The 22,612-nt window shown below is 36.4% G+C and overlaps 1 protein-coding gene across 1 annotated transcript in view; it reads right to left on the bottom strand.

Moving 5' to 3' along the window:
* Positions 1-22,612, bottom strand: part of LOC150096287 (uncharacterized) — a 438,969-nt gene that overhangs the window by 289,286 nt on the left and 127,071 nt on the right. The window contains exon 4 of the mRNA XM_090409023.1: positions 14,652-14,785. Coding sequence (XP_090265149.1) covers positions 14,652-14,785 — 134 coding nt within the window. The remainder of the gene's footprint in view (positions 1-14,651; positions 14,786-22,612) is intronic.

The raw sequence follows: 22,612 nt of genomic DNA, 5'->3' as shown, positions 1-22,612 counted from the left end.
TTTTTATTAGATGAATTATGTAAAATGAAAAGCAGTTAGATAAGTAATGGATATAACAAAACGATTATTTTACCAGACTACAATCTGATGTGAAAAGAATTTCAATACCCTACCTTAAAGGAACCTCGGAACAAATAGTAAGGATTCTTTGTAAATTCAATCTATAGAATTCCTTCAGTCCAGCTCGGAAGGTGTCTATCAAGAACCCTGCTTATGTCATCTTTGCTATTTTGGACAGACTGGCCATTGTCATGATTAAAACTGAAGAACATCAAGACTATATTACACTTTTTGAATCTGACAAGTCTGGGATTGCTTCTGCTGCTATTGACACTAGGCACAGAGAGTTCTTTGGATCCAGACAAAACTTCTTCATTCAAGCAAATTCAAATTCAATCATGTTTTCTTTGAAATGCTATGAAATTGTCTAAACCTGAACCAATCAGGCTGCATACCAATATCCAAGATTTGGGAAGTGATCGCTATTAATTCTTGATAAGTTTTTTTTAATTAATAATTATTTAAAATTATTTTTTATCTATGCAATTTTCTACAATTGTTCCTTAGAACTCTAATAGTGTAATATATACTTCAGCTGTGACCAAGACACAAGCTATTATAGTCATGATTTACAACTCATTATTGTGATTCGTGTTTTTGTTTCCCCCCCCCCCCCCTTCAAGTGCTGTCTATAGTCTTAATGTAACCTGAATACCAGTACATTAGTAACATCAATGTGCTAATACCAAATTGAGGAACATGGAGAGATGGTCTGTTTAAATAATTTTCCACAATACAAGAAATGTGCAATGTTAATGACAAAGTCGAATAATTTTGCTAATCCACTGGAAAATCATGTAAAAGTTGCGAAATTTCAATGTAAGAAATCATCATCATCATTGGCTCAACAGTCCTAAGTGGACCCTGGCCTTTTCAGAAACTTCTGCCAGCCTTCATTAGTCATTGCTAAGTTTCTTCAGTTTTTAATGCCCAGAATCTTAATATCCTAGATCACTCCATCTTCCCATCTCAATTTAGGTCTCCCGATTTTCCTTTTTTCCTTCTGAACTAGCATTGAATATCTTCTTAACAACATTATCATTAACCTTGTGAATAATATGCCAAGCCCAACTTAATCTATTGATTTTAATGCACTTAAATATATTTAATGCCCGTATAATAATAATAATAATAATAATAATTATTATTATTATTATTATTATTATACGGGCACCTGTCTGGAGTCAAAGACTCATCGTGAGAGACCCAATCTATCATACCTCATTGAACCCATTAACAGACAAAGCACTCACAACTGACTCTGGCAACCCATTCCATTCATTCACAACTCTCCAGAAAAATCTAGTCCTTACACTCCTACTAACCACATGTTTATTCATCTTCCAGGGATGACCCCTTTCTGGTCCCTCTAGCTAATAAAACCATTTGAACAACTTAAATGTTCTATCATATCCCCTCTTTTTCTCTTATCAACCAACTTCTGCTGCCCACAAGCCTTCAATCTATCCTCATAGCGAACATTCCACAGGCCACTCACTATCTTGGGTGCTCACCTCTGAATCCTCTCCTCATCCCCAAGAAACCCAGGGGACAAGACTTGAGCACAGTAATCCAGATGTGGGTGTATCAAGGCCTTATAAAGATGAATGACAACTTCCTTATCTCTACTTGTTAATGTGTTCCTCAATAGCCAAGTAATCTTATGGGTTACTTTAGCAACCTTAGCAATATGTCATCTAAACTTTAACTCTCTGTCTACCATCACCCCTAAATCTATAGCTTCATCCATTTCCTGGCACATGGCTTGTAATCTATATATCTGAAAATGCATAACTTTACATTTTTCGACATTAAACTGACACCCATTAACTTTTGCCTATACTGACACCAATTTTAATTATCCTTTAAGCTACTTAAATATAAAGAGCCAGTAGACTTCATTTCGGCGATATAAACATTATTTAAATTAAGGGGATATTAAATCCCACATTGTTTTAAAACAGAATAAGAAACTCAAAGATTGGAATCAGAGAGTTTCATGCCGAATATAGTATAGTAAACTATAAAGGTATTGGTGACTACTAGCGTGAGCTAATTATTATTATTATTATTATTATTCCGGGCAACTCCAAGGAGTCTACAGACTCATCGAGGGAGGCCCTAACATCATGCCAAGAACAACTATTCGACATTCACACATTATCTATCATACTTTGACTTGAACTCGTTCACGGTCGTAGCACCCACAACAGACTCTGGAAGCTTATTCCACTCATTCACCACCCTCCAAGTAAAAACTAGCTCTAACACGCCTGCTAACCACATTCTTGCCCAGCTTCCATGTATGGCCCCTAGTCCTCCCACCACCAGTCCTATTCTCAAAAATATCTTCTGGATTAATCTTATAGAAACCCTTCAGTAATTTGAATGTCTCAATCATATCACCCCTTTTCTGCCTATCGACCAATTTTTGTAACCCACAAATCTTCAACCTGTTCTCATAAGGTTCATTCCACAGACCTGCTATCATCTTGGTCACTCATCCCTGGATACTCTCTACCTCCTCCCCATCAAGAAGAAACCCTGGCACCCATATCTGGGCACAGTAGTCTAGATGGGATCTTATCAAGAACAATAACTTGTTTGTCTCTGCTTGTTAAAGTATTTTTCAGAAGCCAAGTGATTTGATGAGCTGATTTAGCCACTTTTGCAATGTGCCCCCTAAACTTCAATTCCCTATCCACCAACACTCCCAAATCCCTGGCCTCATGAATCTCCTGGAGTACAGTTCCACCAATGTGATATACTGCTGCTATTCTTTTCACCCCAAAGTGCATAACCTTACACTTTGCCACATTAAATTGACATCCATTTTTCCTAGCCCAGTCCTCCAAACTATCCAAATCATCCTGTAAAATTTTGACATCCTGTGCACTCACAATTGCTCTACCTAACTTTGCATCATCAGCAAACAAGTGAACACTTCCTCTCAGATCCTTTCCTATATCACTGATGAACAAATTGAAAAGTAGTGGTCCAAGAACAGAACCCTACGGCACACCACTAGTCACAAGCTGTCTTTTGGACTCAACTCCTGAATAAACTATCTCTGGTATCTCTCCATCAACCACCCTCCTATCCATCTCACCAACCCTATATCCATTCCCATCTGCTCCAGTTTACTGATTAGAGTTCCATGTGGTATCCTGTCAAAGGCCTTTGCAAGGTCCAGTAGAATCACTGTAAACCCATTCCCCTTATCCAGTTCAGCCGTCACTGTGTTATAAAACGTGAGCAACTTACTGAGGCATGATCTACTCTTCACAAAACCATGTTGTCCCCCCATACAATATTCCATTTTCATCTATCCAATCCTGTATTCTTTTCTTGACTAATTTCTCCAAGACCTTGACAACGATTCCTGATATGCTAATCAGTCAGTAATTTACAACAGCAGTCTTGGAACCTCCTTTATGCAGTGGAACTATTTTCCCCTCTTTCCACCCCCTCTGGACTAACCCAGACCCGAGACTCAAATTAAACAAAATGGTCAAGGGTACTGACAATTCTTTAGCCGCTTGACGTACGACACGAGCTGGTATACCATCCAATCCCACAGATGTATTGACATTGAGGTTATGCAACAGACTACTCACCTCCACTTCATTCACCACAATTCCCGTATAATCTATTGGTTCATTCATTTCTGCAATGTCACCATCTGGATGATATACTCTTGCAAAGTGCTCACTCAGTAACTGAACTATATCAACTGATTCAGTTACCGAGTTAACATTCTTTAAAATCATTCTGCCATATACATTTTTTCTTTTACTTGCAACATATTGAAAAAACTGTTTAGGATTCTCTTTAGCCTGCATGGCCAATGCTCTTTCGTAATCCTTTTTTGCTTTTCTTACCACACTCGTTACCCTTCTGGCCTGCGCTTTATACAGTTCATGTGCCTGCCGGTCACCTTTCTCCTTAAATTCCCCTCCATAGTCGTTTCTTTTTTTGCAGCTCAAGCTTAATGGTGTTATTCATCCATTTAACCCCTACTTGATTTATTATTCAGACTCTAGGTATACAGTCAGCCATTGCTTCATGCAAACACTTCTTAATGCATGTAGTCCAAGTATGTAGTACAAACTCAGGCAACTCATAGCAAAGGTGGCAAAGTTCTAATCACTATTCTTTTTATTTTCCATAATATAAAACACATTTCCTAGGAAATGTATGCTGTTATTACATTATGGTGGGAGGTCACTACCCAGAACAGTTTCAGCCTTTTTTTGAGGCTTCATCAGTGAGTAGCTAGACCAAATTAATACCAAAGGGTATAGCTAGTCCTTTAAGCTCTCCACATTGCCTTGATTAAATAATTTTCTACCTAATTTTGCATCATCAGCAAACAACTGAATATTTCTTTTCAGGTTATTTTCAATATCTTTTATGTACGAATTAAGCAATGGTCCCAGCATCGAACCTTGTGGCACGCCACTAGTCACCTTTCGCCTCGATTCTGATCCTTCAGAATCGAGTGTAAGAGTGTTCCATGGTATTCTGTCGAATGCTTTTGAAAAATCATCGTGTGGCCATTTCCTTTGTCCAACTCAGCTGTTACTCTATTATAAAAAGTTAGTAAATTACTAAGGCATGATTGACCCTTCACAAAGCCACGTTGACCCTCATACAGTATCATATTTTTATCTACCCATTCTTGAATTCTCTGTTTTACCAATTTTTCTAGAACTTTTGCCACCATGTCTGAGATACTGATTGGTCAATAAGTTGGTCATCAGCTTAGTCAAAGGCATTGCTAGTTCCCTTACACATTCTTGCAAAACCCTAGCTGATATCCCATCTATAAATTAAAGATGCCAAGAAATTATATTCTTGGTTTAATCCTTTATCCAAGTGTAAGTAAACAAAGTTTGCACCTGAAGTAATTTCAGGACTGGGCAACTTGTATATAGAGGGCAATGACTTCATATGACAAGTATAATGCTATAGATTATGGGAAGGGCCATTACCCAGACTGGTTTTAACCTTTAATGAGGTCTCATCGGTGGAGGCTAACCCCATAAGTGGTATACCAAGGTTGATGTGAAGTCATGAGCCTCTATATGCGAGTTGCCCAGTCCTGATATTACTTCAAGTGCAAACTTTGTTTGCTTATTGCTTATACTTGGATAAAGGATTAAACCAATATTTAATCCAATAAGTATCCTTAATTTATAATATAACCAAGTGGAAAAACTTCGAACATCTATCTGTAATCCACAATATTTTAGTAATAAGGTGCGACACCCTTTGGTTTCTCGTATATGGATATATGACTTCAGCATTACTTCAACCTTGGTATCACCTCTGGGTCTAGCTCAGAGATTGGTCTAAAAGAGATCACAGATCCATAAATTCTATGGATACCTCTATCATAGCATTGTAGGAGACTTACAAGCTTCACCTTCTCACTCTTCAGTTTTGCCTCTTCTAACAATTCCTTTACATCCTCCCTCATAGAATACTTCTTGCCTCTCAAATCATTTGTACCAACCAAGACAATCATTTTCTTTGACTTACCTTTTGCATCTGGATGGCATGGCAATATCATGAATTTTTGTGCATGGGAAGCACGATTTTTTTATACTTTAATTAAGTACTCCCCTGATCATTGAGTCTTCATACATAATTTTACGTTAACCTTACGCATACGCTAACCACTCGGTCAGTCTGGCTGGCCGAGTGGTTAGCATATCCGCTCTCCAGCCAAATGGCTGCGGGTTCAAATCCCACTGTGGGCATGGATGTTTATGATTATCTGTGGAAATACTAGTGGTAGTGGTTGGAAGTAGATGGTGTCAGTTGGTAGATTGAGTGGTGGAGACAGGGTTGTAGAGCAGGTGCTCTCCCTTGATAAGTCTTTGGACTCTCTGGAGGTGTCTAATAATAATAATAATAATATTCTATAATTTTCTTGATGAATACATTTCACATACACTGCACTGCACTAAATAATATCCTGAAAATTCAAATCACCGGACAACCTGGTCTTTGCCACCATTGTTCATTGCATTCGTGCCATGCTGACATTTTCACAATAAATATTACAATAACAATGTTATAAAGATACTAAATACTCTAAAATATGAAAATATACTCTACTCTAATTTTCTATGGAAAATTAGAGTAGAGTATAAAAAACAAAATAAAACAGATAAAAATCACTAATTTTGCACAAGCACTAAATTACATGACCACTCACAATATAACTTCGAATCAAAAGTTGTCTGGCTCATATGTATAAATAATGTCTGGCTCATTAAACAATCTATGTATAATGTCATTATGTATAAATAATGTCTGGCTCATTAAACAATCTATGTATAATGTCATTATGTATAAATAATGTCTAGCTCATTAAACAATCTATGTATAATGTCATTATGTATAAATATATCTGACTCATTAAACAATCTGTACAATTCTCTTGTATTATTTCAAGAGAACCCTTCTTTCAAATAGACCCAATAATCTTTCATCTTCAACTGATAATACCTGGTTTTCAGGGGAATAAATTAATACTGATCTTATAAACACAATATAGATAGTAATCTTTGTTTTTCTTGAGATCAAATGTGACTTTAAGTGTCCACAGAGACGTCTATTTGCAGAAAGAATGCATCTCGACACTGATATTTTTACAATTACATTCTGATCCCAAGTATGTAAAGCTACATACAGTTTTAAATTTACACGAACCAATTTCAATATGAGAAGGATCATCATCACAAGTTTTTTGGCATATATTTTGTTTTTTCTGGATTAATCTGTAGATACATCTTCTTTGCTCCCTTTTTTAAACTGATAAAAGTTTCTTTCATTGCTTTTTGCTTCCTTCCTACAATATCAATATTATCTACATATGCCAGAATTTGTATCGATTTGAAGAGAATAGTTTCCCTTATATTAATACCAGCATCTCTGAAAATCTTTTCAAGCACTATATTAAACAATAAGAAAGCTAAGGGACTCCTTTGTTGAACACCATTTTTTACATCATCATCATCATCAAATTCCTGCCATGTACCCTCAAGGGGGTGTAGAGGATATATGTATTGTAAAAACCTGACATTGAGTGTTTCACTGAAAATCTCTCTCTCTTTCTTAATAGCTATTCTAAGCAAGTTTCACTGTGAAGATATCTGAAATTATAAATGCCAGTGATTAAACTAAATCCATTTTACCAGTAAGATGATTTATTAATGAATGAGACAGTAACTGAGACTATGTCTGCCAGCAGTTCTGCTATAAGTTGGTGGAGTCAACTGCAACAGAAGAAGTTTTGACATAAGTATAGCAGAGCAAAGTATTTCAGCTAAGTTAAGCACTATAATTTCCATATTTCAGAATATGTCTGTGCATGTACACTCTGATATTGGCCAGATTATGATAAACCATAATTATGCATGAAGGTAACACTAAGGAAGCAGAAACCCTAATAATGTGGTAGGAACAGTGCATTCGTTGTAAGTAGATATATGCCTATTATATATGAGGAAGGTGGGCCTGGAAAGTTCTGATAAACACCTACAACAAAAATGATATTAAAGCAACTGATATAACCACAAGAAAGAAGATACGAGGATATAAGAATATAAGAACATATGTTACTTTCATAATTCTACTACTAGTATGTTCTTTCTTATGGTTATATCAGTTGCTTTAATATCATTTTTGTTGTAGGTGTTTATGCAAGAAAGAAGATATGAGGATATAAGAATATAAGAACATATGTTACTTTCATAATTCTACTACTAGTATGTTCTTTCTTATGGTTATATCAGTTGCTTTAATATCATTTTTATTCCAAGTGTTTATCAGAACTTTCCAGACCCCTTTCACAGGTATTTTTGTAGGCTGTGGAATCTTTGAGGAATTCTTCACAAGATGTGAGAATGCGTAGTAATATCATTTTAAATATCATGTGTGGTTATTTTTTATTAGACAGCATACTCAATTTATTTTTGTTTGAGGATTAATAATTTGTCATTAACAGCCATATAAGTGACAGAAACCAGATAGCAAATAAATGCTTTCTTTATGACAAATAGTCATAAATTTTAGGTATATGAGCAACAATTATAAATACAAGTAAAACAGGTAAAAAATAGTTTATATACGTCACTTTTTGCTCCCCCACCACACATCCACAATCTTTTGTGGATGTAAACCTACAGTACAATAACAGTAAGTGGACTACGGGTTAGTTTTTTTTTTTATTATTATTATTATTGCTACCCAAGCGAGTCCAATTGAGTCTATATACTCACTGAGGGGGGGCTCTAAAAATTATGCCAAGCACTACTCTGTATTTGCACAATATCTATCATTGTTTGCTTTGAACTCATTCACAGTCAGGGCACCCACAACAGACTCTGTACCTAGTCTATTCATCACCACCTGTTACAGAGAGAGAGAGAGAGAGAGAAAATCTGGTCCCCCACACCACTGCCAACCACACTCTTACTCAATTTCCAAAGATGGTTCCTAGTTCTGCCAACCATCAGACTTATTCTGGAAAATTTTCTCTGTATTAATCCTGTAAAAATCTTTCAGTAATTTGTATGTCTCAATCATATCATCCTCTTTCTGCCTATCAATCAATTTCTGTAGTAGCCCACAAATCTTCAAACCTATCTTCATAAGGTGCATTCCATAGACCTGCCACCATTTTGGTCACTTGCCTCAAGAAAAATTATTGTTATTATTATAATACAGGACCTCTGCAGAATCACAACAATGAGTGCAGGATGCCCACCTTAGACAACACTAAGTCTATCATATCAATTCTTAAACCCATGCACCTTCCTATTGGATAATGCATTTCATGATAAAACCACCCTCTATGCAAAAAAAAAAGCCAATTTTCACCTTTTACTCACCATCTCTTTTCGGAACTTTCAGAGTTGAGCTTTTGTCTTTCTTTCTTCCATCTGTTCAACTATATGCAAAATCTCCCCAGAGTCAATCTGTAATTACTTCTTGACAGTTTAAAAGTCTCAATCATGTCCTCCCCCCAATCTTCTATCCACTAAACTCTGCAGATGACATGCCCTCAGTCCACCCTCATAATAGACACTGCACAGTCTTGATATCACTTTTGTTATCTGCCTCCATACTTGTTCTAAGGTTATGTTACCTTATCCCCTTCATATCCTTATGAAGGAAATGAAGTAACGTATTTGAGTACAGTAATCTAAGGCACTTATTGAAGTCCTTCTTAGTATTGCAGCAATCCTTGGTTACTTTCACCACTTTTGCAATCTATCCCCCTAAACTTCAAATTTTTATCGACTATCATCCAAGATCCCATGCCTTCTCCACTTTCTATAGTATAGTTCCACCAACAGAGTATGCAACCTCCCATTGGTGGATCCCAAATTTCAAGACCTTATATTTAGTTGCATTAAACTGATATCCCGATTCATCTGTCAAGCTTATTCAAATGCTAACGAAGGATCATAACATCAGCACTATTACTAATAACATTTCCAAGCTCACCAACTGCAAACAATTGAATATCTCCCTGCAATCCAGGGACAATTTCACTGATATAAAGGTTAAACAGTAGAGGTCCTAGTGCTGAATCCTGTGGAACTCCACTTGTGACCTTCTGCTTCCTTAGGTACAACTTTCTGGTATCTATCAGACAGTCAGTTTCTGATCCAATTTACAAACCTGATATCTAATTCCATGTGTTGCTACTTAAATATCAACTTATCATGTGGCAGCCTGATAAAATGCAAAATCCAAAAAAAAAAAAAAACAACAGCAGTATATGACTTTCTCTCATCAACTCCTCTTGTTACTTTATTATAAAAGGTAAACAGATTACTGAACCCAGAGTGTTCCTTCACAAATCCATGCTGACCTGCAGAAATAATATTATCCTCATCTGCCCAATTTTGAATATGATCTCGCAATAATTTCTCTTCTAAATCTTAATAACTAAACAAGAAATACAAACTGCTCTATAGTCTGAAGCCTCAAGCCTCCATTCTTGGACACTTTACCAATGGCTTGACTTTCAATGAGCAGCCAAGAAAATGGAGCAGTCACTTCCTTAGCACATTCTTTTAAAACATGTGACAAAATTCCATCCAATCCACCAATACTTATCTACTTCTGGAGTACTTAGTATTCAAAATAAATTCTCCTCATCACCAACCCTTTCCATCCCACCAGGAATAAAACTTGCTTTTGTGAGATGAAGCAGCCCAATAAAGTGATTAGCTCCATTATGTCACCAGCATTGAGCACATGATCCTCATTTGTGATTTGGGTAATCAAATGTAATCAAAGTTTGGCATCTGAAGTATCCTCAAGACTGGTCAAGATCTATGTAGGATGTTGATTTCACATCAATTTTCTCAGTATCTCATAATGCATTGCAATATGCACATCTAAAAGGAAGGGTCCTTTGCATTGTGAAATACTAAGTCAATAATATGATAACACTGAATTGAAAACTTTACAGCAAAAAGGGGGAGGAAGCTCCAGTTTTATCAACTTTTGGAAATTAAATAAAAACTATTCCAAAAAAAAACGTTTTTTGTCAATGCGCGCGCGTGCGTGTGTGTGTGTGAATAAGAATTTGAAGGTAAATTTTGATTCCTATTATTAAGGTACAATCTTTTTTCCTTAGAGCTGGATGAATTTTCAAAATTTGGAGCTGTCTTCTTTTTGCACCAAATTGCATAAAAACATATTGCTCTAAGGTAAATATTAGAATATGTAACAAAATGTTGCAAAACTATTATTACTAGATGGGAATATGTCAGAAAATATTAAACAACACAGTTTTATGAAAATTACCATGAAATTTTTACAAGAAATTATGAATATTAGTCACAAAGTTGTAGGGTACAAATACTATAATTTTACAATTCTGCACTGGCTTATTGGAGCTCCCTTGTTCTTACACTAATCTATTCAGTGAATTTTTTTACATACAGTGCAACCTATAATTCAATTTTCAACCAAAAATGAAACTCCCTCCTCTTTGCAGTAATGTTTTCATTTGAAAAAGTCATGAATGCAAATAAATCACTGAGAAAGTGCAGGAGATATGGTGTGCAGTTTACAGATGTATGAATTTAATGGATGAAAGGACTTACAAATACTTTTGGAATTAGATTTTTAGAAGTATTCAGTGAGAAGTTGCAAATGCAAAATCAGGGAAACCAGAGGGCTTATGGTTCTTCTGTCTGCATGGAAACACAAGGAAATAAATAAATAATATTATTTAAAGCCATGTATATTCCAGCTTGAATATTACAGGCCATCATTAGTTAATCAGAGGACTTAGGGGAAATGCAGTCGAGCATGTGTTTAGCCACACTTGGGATAAATGAGCATGAGTGCAGAAAAGAGTATGCATTGCCAAATGCAGTTTCCCAGGTTTTGAATCTGAATGGGTTGGTAATTATATTATGCAAAGGGAACTGTGGGCTCAAAGAGATGCCGAAAGGCATGAACATGAATAACAAAAGTAAGAGAAATCAAGGGTAGAGGTTTTTGGCATTAGTCAGCTCAACCAGGCAAAAAAATTGTCAATATCAGGTTGACAGAAGATGATATATACTAATAAGGATAGAATGGAAGGGATGTTGTATTCAGAGAGGATAGAAAAAACTGGACATGAGGTGGTATATGACTAATAGCTGAACAAATGCTACTAACAAAAAGAGAAGTTAAGAAGAATTTTAGGACTGAGGGAGACAGTTCATTTGAGATTATCTGGTGTGAGACACTAGATAAGCCTGGGGAAGGAGTGTCCTAGGTTCGATTCCCGTCCACGACGTGAGGACCTTAAGGATCTTCCTCAGCCATAGCCAAGTTAGCCGGTCTTGGGCGTGGGCAGCAGGGTTTTTTCCGCCAGTTTATCTGGGGTTTTTCATCCCGCAAGCAGGCAAACCGGCCCCGTGAACACACAGGTTACAGTCATGAATACTTACGGCAAGGAAGGCAACGGGAAACCACCTTGCTCATAATCATCTCTCCCTAGAATGGTAGCTTATAGCTACCCTCCCGCGGCAGTATAGCAGATGGGAACCAGAAGAAGAAGGTGTGAGACAGAGGCCAACAGGACAAAATATGTTGTTGGTTGCTGCTATAGACCAAGGGATGCATTGAAAGATGTGGATGCTATGTAGCAACAGAATAGAATGAATACAGACCAAGCAATTATTATCGGAACTTTAACTATAGGGACAGAGACTGGGGGAAAGGAAAGGATGCATGTCAAGATTTATAAAGGGAGTTTATATAGTTACAAAGAGATAATTACCCGAAACAGTATATGATGAAGGAGACTAGTTTTGAGACAGTTCTCACATACACTTTACAAACATTTGTGGCATAAACTCCAACATAATCACTTACAGAAATCCAGATGAGACCTCTTGCTCTTGACAGGAACCCGAATTGCACATTTCATGATTCATTTTGCTATAAGGATGGCAGCTGTGCCTTTGTGTGATCCAACACTGTCTGATAGAAAAAGCAAAATTAAAATTCCTTGCTTTTGATCTTCTCCGGGTTAAAGTTTCCTTGCTCTATTCAGTAACATTCATCTCCTTTATTTACTGCTCCCCAATTCTGAAACCCACACTGACCTCTTCACCTTCCTATCCATGAAGTTCAAATTTTGCAATCAATCCAGTAATCCAAATAGTCATGTAATTTTTCTAGGTGATCTTAATGTCCATAACTCCAATGCTCACCTTTTCCAAGACTACTGATCAAGCTGAATGTGATGTGGAAGTTTTTGTGATAATAAGCAATAGATTAATGCAAATCATATATCTACTACTAAATTCCCAACAGCTTTCTCCACTTTCTAGTACCTTTGATCATTTTTTTTTTTTTTAATCAGTTCTCCTTTCAGAGCTGTTGCACTGTTGTGGTGAACCAGCATGTTTACAGTTTAGCCCTTTGGAAGATAATTAATTGTTATTATCTTCTTGGAATTCCAGAAGATTTGTGCCATGACTTTTCTAGCTGATGGAAATGCCACTGTCCCTTATCAAAACTTCTGAAATTTTCCCCTCACACAGATATCCTCTCTCAAATCACTACCAATCTATTTCTTCTGCTCTTCTGACATAAATACCTGGACTGAGCAAGTCATAAAAATTATCCTCAGTGGTAGAAGGCCTTCATCCCTCATTCTACCGAAAATTCTCATCCACTTTCCAAGCCCTGGTTCAATAGGTGTATGAAAGCAGTTGAAAATGAAAAAAAATCTTAGATTATCACAGGTTGCTTGCAACAAGAATCCCAGCTTCATACTTAGTATATATAGTATATTCTGAAGCATGAAAAAAATGTAAAATAACCATCAGCAAAACCAAATCTAACTTAATAAAGACCAATAGCAGAAAACTTGCTTCCTGTCCAAATGGAAGCTGTCTTCTGGTCCTTTGCATCAGATGAAGCTTTCTTTCACCTGCAATTCTAGCTCTCTCTCATCCCGATGGCACCACAGTTGCAGCACTGAAAGATAAAACTGACCTCTTGGCCTCACTATTTTCCTCCAACTTCTGCATAGATATGAAAGCAAATCGCCTCCTACCATGACAGCAACTGAGCATCATGCATCTCCTGTGCTTTTTTTGGCAGAGCTTTTGACTCCATGGAGGGTGAATGTTAGTAATAATAATAACAATGGGATATGCACTCTTCATTTGGAAAAGACCTGGATTTAACTTTCATCATTATATGTAGTCAGTCTAGTTGGCCAAGTGGTTAGCATACCCACTCTCCAACCAACAGGTCGCAGGTTCAAATCTCGCCATGGGCATGGATGTTTGTGATTGTCTTTAGGTGGAAGATGAATTTCATCATCTGGTGTAAGACCACCACCCCGCTTATTGGAAGCCTGAAGTGGCTGAAAAAGTTTCATATTTGGTCTCTAGAGCAGGGTTTCCAGACTATGTAAAAATAAATTAAAAAATTACAATATATATATATATATATATATATATATATATATATATATATATATATATACAAAATTGATAAAAAAAAAACTCTTTAGCTCACCCATGGTACAAATGTACTATAGGTTTAGTAATAACCTTTCATGGGTGGTAACCACAAAAAAAAAAAACTGTAAGTTTTTTCAATTGAAGGTGAATTAGTTGGTCTCATGCAGACATATAGCAGAGTTTTTTGATACCTTGCAAAACAGGCAAACTGACCAGGGAATACCAAATGGTAGACAAAAGTGCTGTGTAGGAGATGGTGTAGGCAGACATTAGATCATGCAATCTAGTAGCTACCTATAAGGAATCTTGGAACTCCATGGAGGCTTCATATAATAATAATATATAAAGGGCTTTGATCAGGACTCTGCAGTTTGTTATAGTAGTGTTTGCTATAGTCAACTACATGCTGTGAAACGGAAGGTATTTTCTCAGTGCTATGAGATTGATTTACATTATATCACATTTAATTTCTTATCGTATATTTCTTTATGTGCTAATTGATTAACATAATTTTACTTTAATTTTTAACTGGATGTTTAGAAATGCTATTTAAACATGATACGATAACATACTTACTCAGTCCACTGCAAAGGATGATTCTTTATGGAGTAATATAAACCTTTCAAAACTTCTCTTGGAAAATTTTCTCCATCATTTAAATCAGCTAAGTTCTCAATGAATTCTCCACAAACCATTTTTCGACAGATGTTCTATAGTTTTTTTTTAAAAAATCCATACATTAGGATAGAGATTTGAATTATATCATTCATGCTACTTAACGAGATATAAGATACCAAACCTTCTAAAAGTTATTTTCTATCATGCACATAATTTTTGATGAAGCAAGTTGATGTATTGTTTAATTTGTAATATGCTGGTATGAACTACAATGAAATAACTGATATATGAGTATGCTTCTGATTTCCTTCACTGCTGAGGAAGGCCTCCCCCACACTTTATGGGGGGGGGGAAGGTCTACTTCTCCCATGGTGACTCAGTTCATCATACGAGAGTGCATATATTGTATGTGTGCATGTGTATAATGTGTATCACGAATGAATGAAGGGCATTACAAAGCCCAAGGCAGGATTTGAACCTGCAGCCTTTTTTTCTGGAGAGTAGATACTCCATCTAGCCGATCAGGCCAGCATAATTAATATTATACCATATTATTATTATTATTCAACAGCATCTTAATGGAGTCTGGGAGACCCAAATTAACCATTATACACAAATCCTATCATACCTCTCCTTGAATTCATTCATCATCAGGGAGCGTACAACCAATTCTGGCAATACATTCCACTCGCTCACCACTCTCCACACAAAAAATCTGGTCTGCATAGCCTACTAACCACACTCTTACACAACTTCCATGGATGGCCCTAGTTCTCTATTTGTCATATACTGAAAAATTTCACTCGCATCAATTTTATAAAAATCCTTTAATATCTTCAAAGTTTCTATCATGTCCCCTCTTTTCCTTCTAGCCACTAAACTTTGTAACCCACAAACCTTCAACCTATCCTATTAGGGAGTATTCCAGAGACCTGGTACCACCTTGACACGTCTCTGAATCCTCTCTACCACCTTCTGGTCCCAAACCCAGGTGATCAAATCTGTGCTCAATAGTCAAGATATGGTTGAGATACTTTACTAGTCACCATCATTCTCCTAGATTCCACTCCACCATATATTGTTCTCTGGTGTCTGTCCGACAGCCACCTCTTTATCCATGCTACTAGCCTTATAAAGAGGGATAATAACTTCCTATCTTTACTTGCTGACATGTTTTTCAACATCCAAGTAATCCTTTCAGCCATTTTACCAACTTTTGCAATATGCCTTCTATATTTCAATTTTCTGTCCACCAATATCCCCTAGTCCTCAGCCTCATCAATTTCCTGCACTCCAATACCATCAATATGATACATTATATGCAACCTTTTCAACCTGAAGCGTATTTTGCAACATTAAATTCACAATCATTATACTTTGCCCACAATGCCAATTTATTTAAATTATGCTGTAGGATATATACATCACCGTCATCAACTATTGCTCTCTAGTTTCATGTCATCAGCAAACAACTGAATACCCTGTGGGAAGTTTTTGGTATTGAGACTACATTGTAATATAAATAAAGAGTTTATTTATTATTTTATTTTTATAAATAAAGAACATTTATACATAAAGAGTTTATTTATACATGCAGATCTCTCCTGAGATCCCACGTCTGAATACGAAGAGACATCAAAGCATAAATCAGGCCTGCCATTCCACATATCCCCCTACTGGACATCAAGTATTCGGGCAACAAACAAAAATGTCACATATTGATCATAACTGTTTTACAAGAAAATATAAAGAAGCAGACCATACTTTTACATCAAGTATGGTCTGCTTTCCTCAAAAATTTAACTGCCACAAACTTAGGATATAACACGCAAGATACCACAGAACGTGATAGCAACAACTAGCAACGTTCCAACACACATGCAGTAACAAATTTACCATTTGTATTCTGGTTTATCAATTAAATTTAACAGTCATGAAGTTATTAAAAATATCTAATATGTGTAATTAATTGTTAATAGGCTTTTGTTGTTTAAAACTTTTATGTATCACTACCCCTGATGATGTAAGTCTTAAGACGTATGAAAGTTGCCATTGGCCCTAGTACTGAAACCTGAGATACTTTACTAGTCACCATCATTCTCCGAGATTCCACTCCACCATATATTGCTTTCTGGTGTCTGTCTGTCAGCTACCTCCCTATCCATGCTACTAGCCTCATATCCATTCCCATTTGCTCCAGCTTTTGTAATAGCTTGCCATATGGTATTCTTTCGAATGACTTGGCAAGTCAAGCAATATGATGGTGTAGCCTTCATTACCTTTATCCAATTCTGTTGTCACTTTATTATAAAATGCAAATAAGTTACTAAGACGTGATCTACCCTTTAAAAAGCCAAGCTGCCCAATATAGTATCACATCCCCCAGGATTTAATCTTGGAGGGGGGGGGGGGCCTGAGTTGAGTAGACAATTTGAGAATACACACTACATATCACATACGACCTATGACTGAGCATCTGCAATGATCGCTAATTCATAAGTAGTATAGAAATAGAAGACGACACAATATAAATAAAAAAATTAATTTTAATTAGGAAAAGATTTTTGGAAAATTTTCTAATTTTTTTTCCTTTTTCTTTGGGGGACCAGGGCTCTTCCCCCTCCCCCTCTGGATGTGCCACTGGTTGTATTTTGCCTTTCACCAACTTTTCCAATACTTTAACAACCACTCCTGATAAATTAGTTGGTCTGTAGTTTACTACCTCTGCCTTGGAGCCATCTTTATGCAATGGTACTATCTTGCCCTCTTTCCACTCCCTTGGTACCCTGCCAGAGCTGAGGCTTTGACTGAACAACTTTGTCAGAGGCAATGCCAATTCTCTTGCACATTCATGTAGTGCAAGAGTCGATATGCCATCCAGTCTCACTGCTGTGTTCACATTCCTATTTTTTTAATATGCTGAACACCACCTGTTTACCTACCTCAATTTTGATGTGTCTCTGTAACATCTCCACCTGGACGATACACCTTTGCAAAATGATCACTCAACAACTGAACTATTTATACCATATATATATAAATCAGCTAACGCCTTTTTGTTCCCGTACAGGGAGTAGGCGAGGCTGTTTACCCTATCTAACTTTTGGAGACTGAGTGGGCAGTTCAATCTCACTTGTTAGCCAATCTGAGATTGGCTGATTCAAGATTAGCACTAATTTTAAGCAGCATCCAGAGAAGAGACAGTTAACAAGTGGCGCCATCTCATGGTCCCTAACCTTAACACAATATATTTAATGTCTGGAATAATGTGGGTTCTACGGTCGATTTTCTTGAATTTACAGGACGAAAAACCTGAGTTTCCGAGAGAAAAAAACCCACTTGCCTGTGCCAGAGATTGACTAACTCGGGAACCGGTCAAAAAAAAGCTTAGAAAAATTTCCTCTATATATATATATATATATATATATATATATATACATATATATATATATATATATATATAAAGAATTGAATGACTAGAACCGAGATTTAAGTAAAAAGGTTTTAATATAAAAACACGACTCGTTTCGGCTTGTAACAGCCTTCATCAGGTGACATTATAAAAGAAAGAAAAAAGAAAAAACACTGAAGCTTAAATAAACTATAAACATCATAGAGAGTCTCCATACATAATTGACATTAGATCATTGTGGTTGTTTTTTTAATACAACTAAAGAAAGAACAGTTTAAAGCTGTTCTTTCGAAAGTTGTATTGTTGGGAAAGTGCGTGCTAGTAGTATCTCGTGAACGCCAGTACATGATTACAGCTGAATGACAATCTGGGAGGTTGTATCTCAAGTTATTATTTAGATAAACAGGATTGAAGATGATTTTTCTAGATTCCACGAACATATATATATATGTTCAATAATTTTAATGACTTAAACCACCGAGATAATTAAGAATAAAGTTTAATAAGGACACTACGAGTTTCGTTGGTAAGCCAACTTCATCAGGTGTCAAAGTACAAAGGTATATACAAAAAAGACCAACAGAAACATTACACACTAACAACAACAGAGCTATCAAAAACTGTAGTTAAGTTTAAATTGGAGTCTGCACTTCAGTTCTAGCTACATTTATACGCGTGCGTGTGATCTCGCAAGAACGCCAGCACTGAACAGCAGAACTATGCAAATCTGGCAAATTGTAGCTAAGGTATTCATGTGGGTAAAATCGAGGGCGATTTCTTTTGACTCCAAGATATGTCTTTCAAGTTCATCGTAACATTTGTGAATATCAGAAATTTGATTCCAGTCTATTTAGTGTTGGCACATCAGAGTTTACAGAGAACAAGGCATGGCTGGTGAGGGCACTAGCTCGGATTCTATTATGTCTCTTTCCAGTTATTCCATTAAATACAATTTAATGGAATAACTACAGCACAAAGAGAAATAAATAAACATCAGGTTTAATCGTTTCAATATTCCGTCTCTGTCACATAAACATTTTCAGGAATACAATGTTAAATTGTAATAACACACACACACACACAAAAACATACTAGGCTAGCTTTTTCCTCTAATACTGTGAAGAAATAAGAGGAAAAAGCCAGCCTGGTTGGCCAATTGGATAGCACGCCCGCTCTACAACCAACAGATCATGGATTCTAGTCCCACTATAGGTGTTTGTAAAAGTCTGCTCTGGATGAGATTGTATAGCTCCTTCAGTTTATAAGAGCTTGTCTTTAAAAAAAAAAAACAAAGAAAGAAATCAGATTATCTGTAGCCTAAAGTTCTATGAAGAGTTCTGACACGAGTAGGGTGATTTGTTCATGAAGAAAACAAAGCTGGCATATCTGTAGATACAGAGAGTTTTAGGAGAGTGAAATTTCACTTTAAACTTGATACAGGAAGGTATAATTCCATTGTCCTTACACCTCTCCTCTATTCTCAGCCCCAAAATTTGGTGTATTCTATTCAATATTTCAGAGAAATCTGCCAATAAAGAATTTCAGAAAATAAAAGATAAATAGTAAAAAATATAATAATTTTCATAGTTCTTGCTCTTCCGGGATGGAAAATGAGCCATTACAAGTTGTCATTAACCTGCCATCAAAAAGACTCAATGAAACATCCATTAGTGTGCTTAGCTTTGGTCACTACTTTCCAGTTGCACCTTGGCAAGTTCCTAGTTTTCAAACCATGTGGCATATAGAGCACAGCATGCACACCTTACTTCCTGATGTTTCCAACAACATTGGACTCAATGTCACTAACATCTTATCATAAACACTGCTGCCAAAAAGAAATCTCTCCAATGGTTCCATGCACTATGAAAACTGCACAAAGCCAACAACATAATTGTTACTAGAGCTGGCAAAGGTGATGCTGCTTTGGTTGTCCTCAATTCCAGTGATTATAATTGGAAATTCAATGCATTTCTTGGAGACTGCACAACGTATAAACCAGTAGATTATGAACCCACTGTCTTAGAAAAAAAATGCTAAAAAGTTCTAAAAAATCTTGGTCTCCTGAAATTGTTAAAAAAACTCAAAAATCTATTATTCCCCCCTCCTCAGATATATAGATTGCCAAAAATTCCTAAACCCAATTCTTCGTCTCTGTCCCATAGTAGACACTACTGACTCCCAACTCCACCTTTAAATTAACCAAACAATTAGCTAATTGTTTGGTTAATTTAAAGGTGGTTAATTCCACTTACTGGCCACATCTTAATCCAAAATGAATTTTTAAACAATAATGATATTATTATTATTATTATTATTATCAACAGACCTCCATGGAGTCAAGAGACTCATTGGTGGAGGTCCCACTCTCCTATGCACAACTCATTGCACCTCAACTTAAATGCATTCACTGTCCCTGCAGTCTCAGGCAATGCATTCCAATCACCCACCACTCTCCATACAAAATAGCTACTTCTCACCCCCTTGCTCACACCCACCTTATATAGCTTCCAGGGATGAACTCTTGTTCTCCCCTATCTCCAAATATTCTATGAAAAATCTCATTCATGCTAATCTGTTAACCTCTCATAACTCTCCTCTACTTTGCATCACTTGTAAACAAACTTTTACATACAAATTAAACAACAACAATAATGACCCCAAAACAGACCCCCGGGGCACACCACTAGTGACTTTCCTCTTCTGGAATATCACTCCCCAGTAAACAGCTTGCTGATACCTATCAGAAAACCAATCTTCAACCCAATGCACTAATCTACTATCCAACTCCATCTGTTCCAATTTAACCACTAGTTTGTCATGTGGTAATCTATCAAAAGCCTTTGTAAAATCTAAATATACTAATGTACATACATCCCCCACCTTTGTCCAATGTATTCATCAATTTGTTATAATAAATAAGCAGATTGCTAAAACATGATCTTCCTTTAGCAAATTCACGGGTTCCATTAAAGAGAATTCTACTGCTGTCCATCAGTTCTGAATCCTTGTCCTCACTTGCTTCTCCAACACCATGACCATAACTCTAGACAAACAGATTGGCCATGATATCATGGTGAGCTTTGATGTTACCTCCTTATTCACAAATATTCCCTTTTCTGGCACCCTAAATTTATTTAAAAATGCTTTTGTCCATAACATTATTGATCTTTTTAGTTTTTCTATCCATACTGGTTACTTCTCTTGGAAGGACATTTTTTATAAATACACAGCAGGTATTTCCATGAGTAACCCCACCCCCCCAGCCAATTTCAATATGGAGCATTTTGAAAACCATATTCTTGATACTGCCACTCTCAAACCTTCTATCTGGTTAAGATATACTAATGATATGTTCTCCATCATCAATATATCATCTATTTGGCCACATGGCACAGACAGATCAGACTCTTTACTTCAACACCTTTAGTCAGCACCGCAGACTCCAGTACACTATAGAATAAGAAAATAGCTTGCCTTTTATTTAGATAGCAGGTGTGATTAGATACTCTAATCACACCTCTGTCTAATGGTACCCTTTCTTTTGTAGTTTACAGAAAACCCACCTACACAGGTAGATACATACCTCCCCGCTGGCCTGATTGACCGAGTGGTTAGCAAATCCACTATCCAGCCAAAAGGCTGCGGGTTTGAATCCCACTGTGAGCATGGATGTTTGTGGTTGTCTGTGAAATACTAGTAGTGGTGGTGGGCAGTAGACGCCGTTGGATTTAGATGATGATGGTAGTTGCGGTTCATTGTAGTTGATGAACCGAGTGGTGAAGACAGAGAGGTGTAGAGTAGGTGCCCTTCTTCGATGAGTCTTTGAACTCCCTGGAGGTGTCATGTAATAATAATAATAATAATAAACTTTCCCATCATTCTCCTTCTCAACAATATGGTGTTATCAAAACCCTAGTCAACAGAGCTTCTAACCTCTGTTCTACCCAGGCTTCCGGTACAGAAATCAGTTCACTAAGTTCACTATAGAAAAGAGAAATATATAATAATAAGGTTTATATTTTGTAACCTTTAGAGATATGCATGTGCTACTAGTTTCATCTGTAGGGCTATTCCTATTACGACACTTAACAAAGTTCATCACTGAGAACAATGATTCACAAGAATATGTAGATGCAGAAATGGATAGTAATGCTGTTGCAAGGTTTTTAAACATACAAAGGTTTCTGAAATAGTATTCCAAGTCCTTAGTACTTCGTTTTCCGCACTTCTCTCTGTTACTCACGACTCTCTAATCACTCCTTTTCAATATTTTCCAAGTCAACTCTGAGGTCAACAAATGTCTGCCTCCAAATTGAGCTACTTTGAAAATTAATCAACTGCATTTCCAAATCATTCATATTTATCCACAAAAACATCTGCAAGTTTAATTTACCCAGTTTTATAATGTCTGGAAACTTAATGAATTTTGAATTTTCTTCTAATTTTCTGAACTTAACAAATCTTAGGGAGAACTGCTCAACAGTTGACACAATGACATTTAACAATA

The sequence above is a fragment of the Typopeltis vanoorti genome, chromosome 19, assembly GCF_054136105.1.
Source record: "Typopeltis vanoorti isolate ZY-2024b chromosome 19, IOZ_Tvanoo_1.0, whole genome shotgun sequence".
NCBI lineage: Eukaryota > Metazoa > Arthropoda > Arachnida > Uropygi > Thelyphonidae > Typopeltis > Typopeltis vanoorti.
The sequence above is the reverse complement of the archived record's forward strand: the minus strand, read 5'-3'. Positions and strand labels throughout refer to the sequence as shown.